A 15,476-nucleotide genomic window follows, 5' to 3' on the forward strand; every position below is an offset into this window, starting at 1 on the left:
AAATACTATAATCCAGAGTGTGTTTTTTTGTTTGTTTGTTTGTTTTGTTTTTGCTGTTGTTTTGGGGCTCATTTATTCCTCTACCGAACAACAAGATCTCTCCCACAGGCACTAGAAGAAGTATATTATTTTTAGTGACTTTTACAACATTTTCAAGCCACATATTTCTGCGTTCAGTGTTTCAAATTAAAAGAGATTTTTACGTGAAACAATGGGTCTTTAATATATAAACAATAAGAAAAAGGAAGCATTTCGTGAGAAACTAAAAAAAAAAAAAAATACAAAACTCAATTGCTTAAAAATACTTTTTATTTTTTATCCTCCCAAACTAGTGCAAATACATGCAAACATAAAACAGTCAACCCTGTAGGCAGGCCCTCTTGACAGCAACGCAGCAAACGCTTTGCATGCCTCACTCAGAGAAATCCCTTCTGAATGCAGTGTGACCTCCACTTCCTGTTCCTCCCTTCTTCTGCGGTCCCTTTACTTCCTGTAAGGTACAGTCGGCTGGCTCTGCAGCGGGATTACAGACCTCAGACTGGCACACAATTGTGCCGAAAGGGGGAAAAAAAAAAAAAAAAAAAGCATCGAGGAGATAAGTGATCCTCGCCATTTCCCCCTACATCCATTTATCCACATTCATTATTCAGGAATACAAAACCACTCAGTCAAATCTGAGCTCACATAAAGCTTTGCTCCCTCTTCTGCATGCCACATAAAATAATCATCCCCTAAACCATTTTCGGGAACAATGCTTGCTTAGACAGTGTTCAATAAGGAGGCATTGACTGGCCTCCAATTCATCTCCGGTGGGCAAACAGGTTGGAAAAGTTACGGAAATGCGGCAGGGATGTGAGGAGGGAAAGAGAGAGAGAGAGGGAGACAGAGAGTGTGTGTGTGTGTGTGTGTGTGTGTGTGTGTGTGTGTGTGTGTGTGTGCCACTAAAAACTAGAGCAGTAATTACTCTGCAACCACAGACACTAAAGGTACACCGCATATTTGACCTTTCAACTTTTAGCAATCATCATGTGACCAACCTTGCCCTCGAATCCTTATTCAGGTGGGAACAGGTAGCCTGCCAGGGGGAAAAATATAAACTACAGAGAGACACCCATGTTGAATCCCTTTCAAGCACCTTTGACAGAACATGTAAGATGGATAAAATCACACTGCAGCCTTTCAAACTGATGTGACTGATGGTGGTGAACGGGGTTGACAAGCCTCTGACGTACCAGAAGCGAAACTCAACTCCGGTCTAGCAATCTTTTTGAGTCGGTCTCCACTTGTCTTTTCGTCCGTGGAAAACGTCTTTTCCCGCCTTGCGAGGGGCTCACTGCCATCCAAAGTCCTGTCCAGCCATCTGGTAGAAGCGCTGGTTGTGAGGCCGGTAGAAGTCCCTCAGACTCTGCATCACCTCCGGGTCGATGTGCGCGTGTGTCCGTCCCTTTGTCTTGCCCAGGCAGTGGGGCTTGCTGCTGCCCTCGGGCTTCTTCAGGCAGGGGAAGCCCTTGGTCTTGTTGAAGTAGAAATGCTTGTCGGTGACGATCCTCTGCAGGCCCAGAAAGTCCTGGACCTTGCCCAGCTCTCCCGCCGGATCGGAGATGAGCCTCTCGCCGCTGACCAGATGGATCTGAGTCCTGGGGAACCACGCCAGCCAGCGCTCCAGGTGCTGGGCGTACAGGCCGATCCACAGCGGGCTCCACAGGGAGTCGATCTGACCTGGGGTGGAGAGAGGCACCATTTCTTTATACATCACCATGATCACCTTGTGCTTGATTATTCATGATTTCTGTGACGTTGCAGTTTGTTTTCAGCAGTACCTGTCTGCGGGAGGCGCCTTAAATTTCCAGATTAAGTGACAACAGTGCAAGAAAAAATATATAGAGATCCACATTGGACCTACTATCTGATCTTTGTTTTTCATCCTGGACTCTGCTGGAGCAGTTTAGCACAAAAAAGAAGTGAAATTGGCATATTTAGCTCCAACTAATTAATGCTCTGATGTTTCTTCAACATGTTGGAAAGTGGAATGTTTGGAATCAAAAGGTAAAGCAATGCCAGAGTGGAACAAGCACTTGGCTGGAAGTGTTAACTCTGACCTGGCAGAGTGATCACATGATGCAAGCAAAAGAAGTAAATAAAGAATGAATTTTAACTCATTTCTGACGGGACAGTGACTCAGGACCTTTAAATGATTCCAGTCCAGTTCTGTTAACTGTCATCAAGTAGTGATTTGCCTTATCTGTTAATGTTTGGAGTCTGAAGTTTGCATTAGGATATCAGTGCGCAAGAGAACATGTCTTTAGTGAAAACATTACTCAGTGTCCCACATGAGCTGTGTGTGAACAAATAAAAGCTGCTGACTATGTAAATAACAGAACAAATCAGCAGCTTGGCAACTATGAACGACTCCCTGTCACAAACAAACCTGCAGCGTTCACTCAATAAGTCGAGGATATTAATCCCCTGTCTTGACCCGTCGATGTGGCTTTTGTTTTATTTTCTCTGAATGTATTTATTCTGTATATAACCTCAGAAGTTAGTTAATTAATGATTCAGCCCAGTGTGGTTCCTTCGGTTCTTTTACCATAAAGCATCAAAATTAATGAGGATCATTATACAACAATAGACCATAACAACTAAGCGCTGGCTGTTGCTATGACGCACTCATCCACCCCGTAATAGGCAGACTGTTCAACTGCATGATATTTCAAATAGCTAATCAGCCAACCGCATGGCCGCAGCTCAGTGCATGCAGTCACATGGTGAAGATGACTTGTTGAAGTTCAAACTGAGCATCAGAATGATGAAGAACGCTGATTTGGGCGACTTTGAATGTGGTCAACATGGTTGTTAGTGTCAGACGGGCTGGTCTGAGTATTTCACAAACTGCTGATCTACTGGGATTTTCACACGAGACCATGTCTGAACGCTCAGGATCAACCTAGAAGCAGAGGGGCAGCAGAAGACCACCCAGGAACATGAAGCTGAGGCTTCAGTTCACCAAAATTGTGTCATAGAAGACCGAAAAACATAGTTTGCTCGGATGAGTCAGAACCCTTTGCTTCAACATTCAGACGGTTGGGTCAGAATTTGGTGTAAACGACATTAAAGCCTGGATCCACCTTGCCTTGTATCAACAGTTCAGGCTCCAGTGGTGGTGTGATGGTGGAGAATATTTTCTTGCAACACTGTGGTCCCCTGAGTACCAAGAGAGCCTTGTTTAAATGCTGACCGTATCCACAGAGCGCCGTCTTCCAATCGATACTTCCAGCAGGGTAATGCACTACGTCACATTGCTCCAGTCATCAACTGTTTTTTCTTCGCTTCTTTTTTAGCAGAACCTTCACCATACTCAAATGGCCTCCTAAGGATTCTCAGATGTCTGGTGTGTGGTAAAACAGGAAGTTAGCAGTACGGATGGGAAGCATGATGTTCTCGTGTTAATATGGACCAAAAACTCCATGCCATGAAGGTGTGCCTAATAAAGTGGCCAATCAGTTTACAAAATAGAATTTTCAAAAGCATATTATGAAGATATGACGGCTTCATAAAATGTTCTGACAATAATCATCTTGGAAGATAGAATCTAACTTTATCAGCAAATAATTTTTTAATGTTTGACACAAAACGGCTGTGACAGTCAGTCTGTAGATACACAGTATACAAATAAACTGACAGCCAAAATAATCTACCTACCCATCTACCACGGAGCTAATGTCTGGCCGTCAGATGCTTTATATGGGGAATGCACTGTGAGAGCAGCTTCAGTACCTGTGCTGCGGTTCTTGAAGGCGAGGCTTTCGAAGGATGGGATGTCGGGGGTCTTGGAGATGATCTGTGTGTAGTCAGATATGGCTCTGGTCACCGGGTCACGGACAACCACAATCAGCTTCACATCCTGAGACATTGCGTGGACTCGTGCTGGTGTTTCCACGGTAACAAAGTAACGAGGCGTCTTCTCCATAACTAGCTGGCCATCCAGGGCTTTAGGCATCATGCTCCTGGAAGGACAACAAAGAAATGGGTTTTTCTATTGGGGGGACTGAGAGACAGGAAGCTCAGGCCAATGTGTGCGGGTTCAATTCACAGTCAAACATTCTGTCGGTATAATATAACGTATTGGATATTGAATGTGGAAAGGTGTCACAGTTTATAGTGCATAACAATATACCTTTCCTTTCGAATGAGAACTAGAGTATGGATCGTTCTGATCGCCTTAGTTCAGCTGAGCATGAAGGCGAGCAGCGGAGGGGAAACGGCAAAATGTGGCCATTAGTGAGGAATTCAACCACAGCGCAATAACAGAGTAATAACAAACGATAGTAGAGTTGAAAAATGGAAACAATAGAGGAGCTCACTTTCATTTTATAATTGCTTTTCTGACATTTGGAAATCCACAAATGTTGGGGACAATAAGTTTACAGTCCAAAATACATGTATTTACCAGGATATAGTATATACAGTATGTATTTTTTCAGGTGTAGAGCAGTCAAAGATGATCATTTTAATTTACATACTCGGGTGAAACTGATATTCTCATCCTTGCTCTTAAATAAACCCCGGTCAGTTCCATTGGCAGACAGTGCACTCTTTCCGTGGGAACAGCGTCGAGCCGCGTGACGGGACGCTACACAAACACTCCTCTGAATGAGTTTGGCTCTGCTCACCTCTACGTCCGCAGCAGAGACCCAGCAGATGGGACTCATTTAGAGATAAATGACTCCAGAGGGCCCAGGGGACCGGCCGGGCATCTCTGGGACATCTGCCAACACACCTGACTCTCTCACACACACGCGCACACACACACACACACACACACGCCTACCTGACTGTCTGAGCAAACACATGCTCAGTCACACAAGACCCTGAATCAGCATCTCGCCTGTTTAAACTGTACTTAAAAGACCACATGACTGTCTTTAATTCTCTGACAGCAGCTCATCGTTTGATTTGATGCTGTGTGGTTTTAAGTGGATCACAGTACCACAGTACAAATGGGCCTCTTCATTTCTTCTGCTCCTCATGGCACATTTAAATAGAAGGAGCAGCATCACAGCTGTCTTCAGATCTTCTTTTTTCATTGCAGACAACAGTGGACACCTGGCTGCGTGCAAAAAGGGATTGGTGCTCTTTGTGACATCGCATCCCAGTTTCTGAAAAGTAGATCAAGGCTGCATTGGTGTTTTTCCAGAGGTGTTATTGTAGGAAAACATCAGTAAGCTGAATTCTGAGAAATACGGGACCTTTAAAGATGCATGGAACATATATTTGGTGTGAATGTCTTGTTTGAAACAGTGAAACAAGCATGTTGGGGTCTGTTGCAGCAAACTCCTGCAGTACCTCCTCCTGACTGCAGAGGACCTCTTGAGGAATTCATTTAGAATCAAATCATCTGGCCTTTGACCGTGTGGTAACATGTGCTGTCCACTGGACTGAGATTAGCTCAGAGAATTCAGACCAGCTTGAAAACAAACAGCTCTATTTAGTCGTCTAAAAAAAGCAAGAGATTCTCATCTAAAAAAAAACAAAAAACTGAGCAGTTGAAGTAGACTTGCCATTTGAAAAATGAAGTGATGGGTCCACTTAAGCACAATTAGCACAATCCAGAGCAGCAGAACGCAACCTTAAATATCGTCATGGTGAGCTGATTTGAAGTTAGCCGCAGCTAAACCTTGGTTTGTGTGTGACTCAACTGGATGTGACCTTGTTTGTGTCGTCTCCCTCTCCACAGACGCATCACAAAATGTAATGAGTCAGTTTTCAGGAAAACGTCCCTGAGCATTTACAGTCAGAGACAGTAATAGAAGGACAACAGAAGAATGGAAGCGCCACAGAGGACGACGCGGCAAAGTCAGGATGCTCCGGTTTCAGACGCGGCTGCCGCACAACAACCTGCTGTCAATATATCCAAACACCACACACCAGACCCAAGGCGCCCCCTCCCCCGACAACCGCCCCCCCCCCAACCCCAACCTCCCCCACACTGTGATTTTATCCGATTTGAGCCGTGTGAGGCAAAGCCCACCACCACTTAGCCTGAAGACTTCCCTTTTAAGTCCAATACCCTGCATGAGTGGGAGGTGCCGCGCAGTCTGCGATACACACACACACACACACACACACACACACACACACACACACACACACACACAGACTCTCAATATTTACTGGCCGAGCAGTTGCGATTGCGCTTCTCCTCTGCCTCTTCGGTGTACACATCAAACTGCCACACGTCACGCCACAGAGACGTACGAGGTGGGTGCGGTGGATTGTTGCTGAGGTCTACGAGCGTGTCGGAAATAAAAGAGGGAGGGAACAGATGAGTGAGTGATGGGGAGGCCAAACGCGCACCGATCGCACCTACATTAGCAATCTGTCTGCAAAATGCCTCGGAGCCAAGAACCCCGTACAATTACCTCAGCACAAAGGGCTAATTACCAAGCACATGACCACCATCAGAGAGCGGCCTCTCTGATAAATAAGCTTCTACTACATGATTTGCACAGACACACTAATTGGCAAACAGAGTAGCTGTTCATTTTTCTTAATTATTAAACACACTCCTTATGGCACTTTGGATAAAAATGTTTCCAAAGCTATGGCAAGATGGAAGCTTTGGTTCCGATTTACCCCCGAAACTAATGCAAACTGGAGCCTCGGTCATGCAATGTTTCTTTTCTGATATCAAAGGCTCATATTGGGGCTGAAGAAGACAGAACTATAACGATGTACTCAGAAGGAACACCCTCATCTAACAATCCTGTGTACACCATTGCAACTCCACTTCAGGAAGTCACATGATTGGCAAATCACAGCCTGTTTCCATTTCACTTGCGTTTAGACCCTCTTGATACACCAACACTAAAGAAAAGGTGAAAGCCTGATGGAAACTCATCCGCCGCATCCACCGCCAGTCTATGCCAACTACACAAAGGATTGCAAATTTTGAGGGCGGCTGGCAGTTGGGGGGAGGCAGAGGGTATTAAAAGTCAAATCTCTTCACTGCAGGTGAATGGGACCGTCTGGTGACACCATGTGCTACAGAGGAAATCCCCGAGGAGGAAACAAAAAATACAAAAGCCAACTCGATTAATTGGCTGTTTAAAACCCCTGTTTCACCAACATCCTCGCAGAGAGATCAAACATCCAGCATGATGAACACAGGGATTATCCTCAAGCTTATAATAAGCCTGTGTTTTGCCTTTGAGTTACCCAATATTTTAGCGGGCTCTCCCCTCGGCCTCCGTGGATTACCTCAGGCCAGCCAAGGCCACTGGCTATTGATCCTGCGGGGGCATAGCGGGAAAGCAGGCATGGACGGGTACGGACGGTGGCGCACTTGGGAGCAGTCAGGACTGCGTGTATTTGGAATGGGTGGGCTGGGGATGGGGGAGCGGGGGAGGCTTCGCTGCTAATGCGAAGGGACGGGCTACAGCCTGGGCCTCAGCTGGAATCCAGGGTGGCAGGTGGAGACGAGAGAAGCTGGGACCCTCTGGACCCCCATCAGTACCATGCTGTGTCATGTCATTGGTTTTTGTGTGTGTGTGTGTGTGTGTGTGTGTGTGTGTGTGCGTGTGTGTGCGTGTGTGTGAGAGAGGGAAGATATGCAGCAAAGGATGGGGAGGTTGCGAGCGGCTGTGAGATCAAAGATGAAAAAATCTGCCCTATTTGAGGTTTGATGTTGGATCCAAGTGGGGAAACAACAACCAATCAAAGAGCAGCAGACTACCGGCTCATTATTCGCACCTGAGTGCTCACTTAAAATTCAGATATGGGATTCTGAGCCGTTATATGTCCAGATGAATGCATGAGTGTGTTTTTGTGTGTGTTATTAGGGGCCTCTCATCTATATCCCTGTGCATAGGGGGACCATTAAGGGGCTCGGCCCATTGTGGCTGCGCCCTGTCCACTTCCCAGAAACATCCATCATACAGGGGCCCCCGGATCCCCTCACATTGCCACATCCCCGTCCCAGGGGAGGGCCTTAATGAGGACCAAATCGCCCCACCCGTCTGGGTCCTCTGGTGATCTCACCTTCAGTACAGTACCGAGACAGGACAGACCACACCTGAACCCTGGCTAGCATGCGTCCACCAGCAGCAGCAGCCAGCAGGGAGCTCACAACTCAGTCAGCATTCACAGTTTTAATTACATCACACTTGGGTGTGACGTCCCGGGACGGACAAACCGGCCAAAGACCACGAAAATATTCAAATCGGATTCACAGATTCAAAAATTTGCCTTTGCTGCTGCTTTTTCCGCTCACTGCATTCAGCAGCCATTCTTCTCTGATTTGCATGGCAATTATGTTTCATTGTACAAACACAGAAAACACAAATGGTGCCATGTGCCGTGTCACAGGCAGGACAAAGCCGTCAAAGCATGGGAATTAATTTAGAACCTTCGCTTAACAAGTCCGCTATGAATTGCAAATGATCCTGTACCACCAGAGCAGCTGATTCTCAGAACACAAGAGCCACCCCCCGACCCAGGCCCTCTGGCTCCTAGTTATTTAAAACCAAGCAAGACCTGGGAGGAGGAGCTGCCAATATCTTAAAAGGTAGGAAAAAAATGCAAATCATTTATTTATTTGTTTAATTCTAATGTTAAGTGTTTGACTTTCAAGCTCAGGGTGTTTGTGTCTGTGTTTTTGTGGCCACTTACTTTGTCTGTTTGTCTTGCAACTTTTTGTCTCACTGCACTTGTTTTATTTAGTCTATCTCCACAACCACTAAAATACAATGTTTGTGACCTTTTGATCATAACATTTCAGTAGATTGCATCACCAGCTGGCCTCCCTTACTGATGTAGAAGCGGGAACAACGCAACCACAGAAGACGAGCTGGAAGAAGCCAATACGAGATGTAAACAACGGCTCCTTGGAAGAGATGATAGGGGGTGCTGTCATAGTGGCAGTTTTGTCATATCTTCAACCACCTCTCCCCAAGAAAGGAAGAAGACAACTCGGCAAAGATGGAACTATATTTCACTTGTTTCAATCGCAGTCCTGGGTGATAAGATTCCATGAAACACTGCCATGCATCAGCAGCCAGCTAGAAGGCAGTGACCCTCTTCTAATATTGTAATTCTGAGTGTCCATGCTGATTGGTCTGCTTGACGGTAACGAACAGAGGACTTGCCCAATCACTTTCCGGGTTTTGGCCCCCATTTCCAAGTGCCTCCTATGGGCTCTGTACAGGATGGATACCTTGGAGAAACCCAGCAGGTTTTTCTTTTTTAATTAGAATAGTTGCTCACTTCTTCTTCTTCTTCTTCCTCTTCTTCTTCTTGGAAACGAAACTGCAGCAGCAAACAGTGACGTGTCCACCTATCAGGTTTAAGCTGTGCCAGTAAGTCAAAGTCAATAACATATTGACAAATTCTGCTGTTCCTCAGGAACATAATACAACCTGCATCCACTGTCTCCATACAGGGACACAACCTGAAAGAAGTCGGCCTCACACACACACACACACACACACACACACAAGCTCATCTTTACTGTCAGCCCTGCCCACCCCCCACCCGTCTCCCGGGTTGAGGCAAAGGTCACCTGAGATGTGTGAGGTTGCGACAAACACTGACTTCACCCTTAACCTCCAGCTCACCAAAAGCCTTATCTGTATTTCATGCAGGGTTTTTTTTTTTTTTTTTTTTTTTCAACCATCAGCCTGACGTGTTGTCTCCCAATGAGGAGGAGGAACCATCCCACCGCTAAGACACTGAGTTTCCAGCCAGGCCAATTTTAATGGATTCCTCAAGAGCTACAGCCAGTGAGCGGAAAAACAACGCGTAACCTGATCCCTGTGCGGCTACACCGAGGAGGGTGGAGGGCTGTGGCGGGGGGGGGATTATGCCAATGTAGGATAAAGCTTCCTGCTAATTGTAACAGAAGCCGAGCTGACCAACGCTAACCGCTCTAATGCCCGGAGTCAAACCAAGGTCAGCGCGAGGAGATAAAGCTATCGATCGCAGACGAGCGCGCAGATGGAGGAAACTTCCAGTCCATCTCGTCGGCCCATCGCACCGCCGTTCCAATCTCCGCTCCACAGCGGCATTAGTGGAATCTTTGTCCTGAGGGGGGGTAAAGGGGGGGGGGGCTCTGATATCTGTCGCTCCCGCAGACGTCAAATTTTATTTGACCCGCGGATTGACTCTCAGGGAAGATATGCTGTATCTCATTCTGCCTGATTGTCCCTGATAGAGTTTTGGTAGGGGGGGAACAGCCGTGCGCAGAGATGCTCGGAGCACCGCGGCCCGACCGACCCTCCATTTGCTGGCCGATGCTGGAGTGCACTCGAAGGGATAATTCTCTAACCGCCGGCTGTAAACATCCATCACAGCGTCGGAGAGGTGCTTACGGATGCACCGACCTGCCAGGCGAACGCTGAACGTGTCAGTGGGCTTCTTTTCAGGCAGAGACAGACTGGGTCTTCCAGCGGAGAGGAATATGATTTTGGTGTCACATTTGGCAAAGGAGCAAAACGCCGCCTCCTCGAAATTAAATGAGTGAGCACACACACCTGACATTGAAAGTTATCGTAGCGGGAAATGAACCAAATAAATTGGAAATGGGCTCCAGTCTGCCAAGACAATCGCCGTCAGGAATGAGGCATTGCCGGCTTTAAAAACACAACCCATTTAATTAGATTTAATGAGCATTTAATGATCGCTCAGGCAAAATTTGGCACCATTGTGTGTGTGCGTGTGTGTCTGTCTGTAAATTACCTCTTTGAAACTGCAGTGTGGGACCAACACAAACTCTTAATAAGTCTTTTATATCTTTGTGGAGAATTATGACCAAATAGTGCTGCTCAGTCTTTCAGATGCCCACTTGGCTTTAGTTCTGAATATTGCAGATAATAAAACTTTTCCTACTTTTCTATCGGAATAAAGGAATAATGTTACAAAGTGGCAAGCCTGGTACTGAAGCACAAAATCCCTGTGTGGCCAATCAGGCCATTCCCCAACTACCATGGTACCATTTTGTTATTGGGTTGTTGTTGCTGCTGCTGCTGCTGCTGTTGTTGGAGCCAATACAAGCACTTAAAAAAATCTCCATATATCTTAAATCTCACTAAAATCTTTAAATAGACTATACATGGAATGTATAGTGTATGGACTAAGCAGGAACTTGCAGTCAAGGCCAGTGTTAGAGAATAGGAGTGCAGTAGGTCACTTGTCAGAAATTAAATTTGCGGAACAAGGGAGTGAAACGGTTCAGATGAAGAGAATAAACTTTTTAGCGGTAGACAACACTTCCTTGTGGAACAACCAACACTCTCAGTGAATAATATTGGTGACCCTGCAAAAGTGGCACATTGACCTTAGCATGCTAGCTGTCCACTAGCAAGCCAATTCGCCTCTCGCCATAGCAGCCCATTTTAATCAGGTATCAAAAAATGTATTTTGTTTATGTGTGATATATTGAAAGGTTTAAAGTTTGAGGAAAACACGTTTTCAAGCTGAAGTTGTTTTGTTTTTGTTTTTGTTTGTTTTTTTGCTTTGTTTTTTGCCCTGCCACTTCCAGTAAGTCTAACGTGACAATCTTCCAGGCAGTGTGTGACGACGAGGTTGAAGTACATAAACCAAGATATGCAAATTGCAGCTAAAATGCCCCTAGGTGAGGTCACTACTTAACCAGATTTTTTTTTTTTTTTAACGCTAGCGCAGGCTAACATCAGTAAGGTCCCACAAGAAAATTACTCCAGTTTTTGTTTGTCAGGTCAATCAGAAAACCACAACAATACGCTTCCACTGTCAATAACTTTGTAATTGGAACTGCCAGAATTCCCCAACAGAATCACCCCAACAGTATACCAAGAAACTAAGATCATCTTGTATTTTAATCCAATACGTAATAGTATGATTTAAATAACAGTTTAAGAGAACAAATGAAGTGGAACAACTACATGTGATATTTTATAAGTGAACAAGTTTGATTATTTTTGCTGCTTTTTAATCACATGAATCGCTTAATCAGTTTTCCTGTATAAAGAAATTGATTATTTGCAACATTTTATATCCTATTACTTTCACATATCAAGCTGCACTTTTTCCCCAGCACATTATTACAGCAAATATAATATTTGTTTTTTTGCTCTGAATCTATATCTGAAGGGAATGGCACATTGCTACTATACTTTTTTTTTTTTTATCGTAATAATAAAACCAAACCACAATGATCCCTAAGAGGCAACGCATTTAAAAAGTCTTCAATTTAGATGACAACTTGCAAACTCTAAAATATTCACTCACTACCTGCACTCTGGTGTGTGCGTGCTGCTTTTTATAAAGTGCTTGTGAACACATCATTAACTCCCACCGAAGAGTGACCTGAAGTCAGAGGTCAATTGACGGAGCTGACAGTGATGTCAAGTGGCCGACCGTGCAGCGAGCCCCAGCTGGCCCGCGGGACACGACGTGACAGTCTGGTGTCACGTCCACATCAGCCGCTGTGACACACACAGGGGACTTCCTGCCACACAGGACACGCGGCTTGTCTCGGTCCCTTTGGAGTGTTACACTCCCCCGGCATTACAATCAGATAGGTGGTGTGTTCGGGTGTTCGCCATCTCAAGGTTCCACAAAGAATAAGACGCTTTTCATCAGTTTAATAACATTACTATGTGTCTGAGTACACTGTTTTCGAAACCTGTCTAAAACATGCAGTTCTGGAAAATAGCCCCTTGCGACGTCACAAGGGATTTGATAGCTCACACTTGTCCCAGCCAGTTGCAAGACAATTGTTTTCTGTTCCCCTTCCAAAAGTGAATGGCTCAAATTATACATGTTTAGCAGGAGGCCAATCACGGGTGTGCTAAAGGCTGTAAACAGGGGGCAAAATCAAATGTTTAATGGACGTCTGCATTGATTGAAACCTTTTTTTGTTTTGTTTAATTTTGGATGAATAATTATGTGAAGCTGTTCTACTGGACTCCAAGAAGAAACATGAATATCATACATCTTGGTTTATGTAATCTGGAAACTTTAAATCAAAGTGTTTTGGAGGAAGCTTTAAACAATGGGCTAAATATGCTGCATTCTAGAGACCTGTTTATCGAGTGTATATACAGCACCATATAGAGGGTTTTCTGTTTAGTTTTTTGGGGGATATTCAATCCTACAAGGATTCTGATAATGGGAACAATATGGAGCCTTTTGATTTATCTCTTCTTTATTCGGCCTGGTTGTTTCCGTCAAGCCAAGGAGGCCAATGCCATGTCTGGAGAAGACGTGATACACTGGTGAACAGCAGGCCGCACAGTCCAGATTAGGTTGCAGTGTAATCTTGGAAAGATGAAATCACTGTTGACGTTGGTTATTGCAAATAAACACAACAAAGCCTTGAAATGTGAAAGGACCTCCTCTGATGGAGAAACTCCCCCCCCCCCCCACCCCTTTCTTACCAGATTGTTTGAGTGACTTGAATCTCACTCAAACCGCCATTTAAAAACAAACAAACTCATTCATGTGTTTGAATGTTCAGAGTACGTCCAAGTTTTCACAGAACAGGCTCAGAACAAAGCCACATGACAACAGTAACATCTGGCTCGAGCTCCAGAGATGATTACACTGCTGCTCTGTGACGACTCATCCTGCACACCCACGCACACACGCACGCCCCGCCACCATCCCTCTGTCCTTATGTCTCTCTGTTTTCCTCTCTCTATCCCCACTGTACACACGCAAACCCAAACGCACACACACTGAGCAAGCGGCGCAGGCACACGCATGGACACATAAAGAGAAGAGACAGATTGGCGAAGCCAGATGGCACCAACCCTTGGACTGTCACCTAAACCTCTGGGGGAATAGCTGTAGACATGTTTGGGTATGTGGGCAAACAACACGAGGATATTCATTTCTTCAAGAGGAGGAAGCTACAGTAGCTGATCCTGCTTTATTTGGCCAACTTGGACTCCAGATGGGAAACAAGAGCACAGAAAACTCGAAAAGTAATGAAAGTCTATCAAAAGTAATTGATTGAAATGATGAAGGGCAAACAAATGTCCCCAAAAGTTAGATTTAAAGTGCGTGAATCACTTTTTTTCCTCTAGTAGAGGGTTCTACATGATTGCACTGTGAGTTTCCTCAAGTTTTATGATAATAAAAAATCCTAAACGGAAATTGGACTCTCTGAGGTGCAGTCAACAACTTTCCTGCGCTACAGTCAATGCGTAATAGGCGCTCACCTGTACCAGTCCAGTCCCCGTGCGTAATGCCGGTCAAAGAAGTGCGGTTCGGAGCCCAGGGCGCGGATGTCCGGATGGAGTCGGAGGAACTCCAGCAGAGCCCTCGTTCCCCCCTTCTTAACCCCGATGATGAGAGCCTGGGGCAGCCTCCGGGTAGCCGTCCATTCTTTGGCCGAGCTGTTCGCCTCCAGCTCGGGGTGTCCGCCGCGCGCGTCTTCGCCGGCACCGGCACCGGCACCGGTCGCCTCCGCCTCCTGCTGCCCGGTTTGGCGGCTTCTGTTTCTGCCGTACGGCCATCCGGACACGAGGAACGCTCGAGGGGGAGGCTGCTTGATCTCGGAGGTGTCTGTCAGCTCCGACTGGCAGCACCCGGTGAGCAGGTAGACCAGGGAGAAGCAGAGGATGCTCAGAGAGGACGCGATGGTGAGCCGGTGGAAGAGCCGCCGGAGGTCCGCGCTCGGCTGCTGCTGCTGGTGCGGGTGCGGGTAAAAGGCTGCCATCCCTCGGAGATCATCCGGTGAGGTGCCATTCTCACCCGAAGTTCACCTCGCGCCCCCTCATGCTCGACTCGCGGAGGGAACTCCTGGAGAGTGCGCTCCTCTGCTCGCCTCCTCGCTCATGCTGCGCGCCCGGAGCGCGCAGAGCCACCTCCCGGGAACCCTCCCACTCCGCGCCGGTTCCCGACCCAAGCGGACAGCAAAGGATCAGGGGGAGTCCGTTTTTAAACCGTGACACCCACAAGGTGCGACCACTTACTTACTTACTCATCCAAGCCCGGAAACCATCGGCGAGTGAGGCTCTAATGTCCAAAGTGGGAAACTAGCGGGATCTCTGTCTCTCTCACACTCACACTACAGAGGATTACAATGATCTCTCTCTCTCTCTCTCTCTCTCTCTCTCTCTCTCTCTCTCTCTCTCTCTCTCACACACACACACACACACTCACACACACACACACACACACACACACACACACACACACACACACTCTCTCTCTTTGAGATTGGGGGTCATGGCCTGAGGCGCCCACATTCTCACTATTATTTATTAGAAGAACCTGAGGGGGTGGGGGGTGGACACATGTCCTGTCCCTTAATCGTGCTATTATCACCCTCACACTCTCACAATATGACTGACTGACTTCAACTCTGTCCCATATTGCGCTGTGTCCGCCGCAGCTGCGTTTCAAACAACGCTGCCCATAAAACGTATATGTGCCCAGTAACACTTCAAGAGATTCACTGCCATGGAAAGGAAATTAAAAAAAAAAAAAGAAAG

The 15,476-nt window shown here is 46.3% G+C and overlaps 1 protein-coding gene across 1 annotated transcript; it reads right to left on the minus strand.

Moving 5' to 3' along the window:
* Positions 1–300: 300 nt before the first annotated feature.
* On the minus strand, positions 301–15,180 carry hs3st3l (heparan sulfate (glucosamine) 3-O-sulfotransferase 3-like). Its single transcript, XM_076033740.1, has 3 exons — positions 14,199–15,180; positions 3,775–4,004; positions 301–1,719 (listed from the first exon to the last, which is right to left on the minus strand). The coding sequence occupies exons 1-3, from the start codon at positions 14,696–14,698 to the stop codon at positions 1,331–1,333; spliced, it is 1,119 nt and encodes a 372-aa protein (XP_075889855.1). The 5' UTR covers positions 14,699–15,180; the 3' UTR covers positions 301–1,330.
* Positions 15,181–15,476: the final 296 nt, after the last annotated feature.

The sequence above is a fragment of the Nelusetta ayraudi genome, unplaced genomic scaffold (genome assembly GCF_046127955.1).
Source record: "Nelusetta ayraudi isolate G7.1 ecotype Tasmania unplaced genomic scaffold, CSIRO-AGI_Nayr_v1 ptg000042l, whole genome shotgun sequence".
Classification (NCBI taxonomy): domain Eukaryota; kingdom Metazoa; phylum Chordata; class Actinopteri; order Tetraodontiformes; family Monacanthidae; genus Nelusetta; species Nelusetta ayraudi.

Bases quoted from the DNA above. Each gene is read 5' to 3' on its own strand.
- hs3st3l (XM_076033740.1), bottom strand. From the start codon at position 14,698: ATGGCAGCCTTTTACCCGCACCCGCACCAGCAGCAGCAGCCGAGCGCG. The intron at 4,005-14,198 runs GTGAGCGCCTAT...TTGTCCTTCCAG, and splicing joins CGGGGACTGGACTGGTACAG to GAGCATGATGCCTAAAGCCC. The intron at 1,720-3,774 runs GTACTGAAGCTG...TCTCCACCCCAG, and splicing joins CTTCAAGAACCGCAGCACAG to GTCAGATCGACTCCCTGTGG.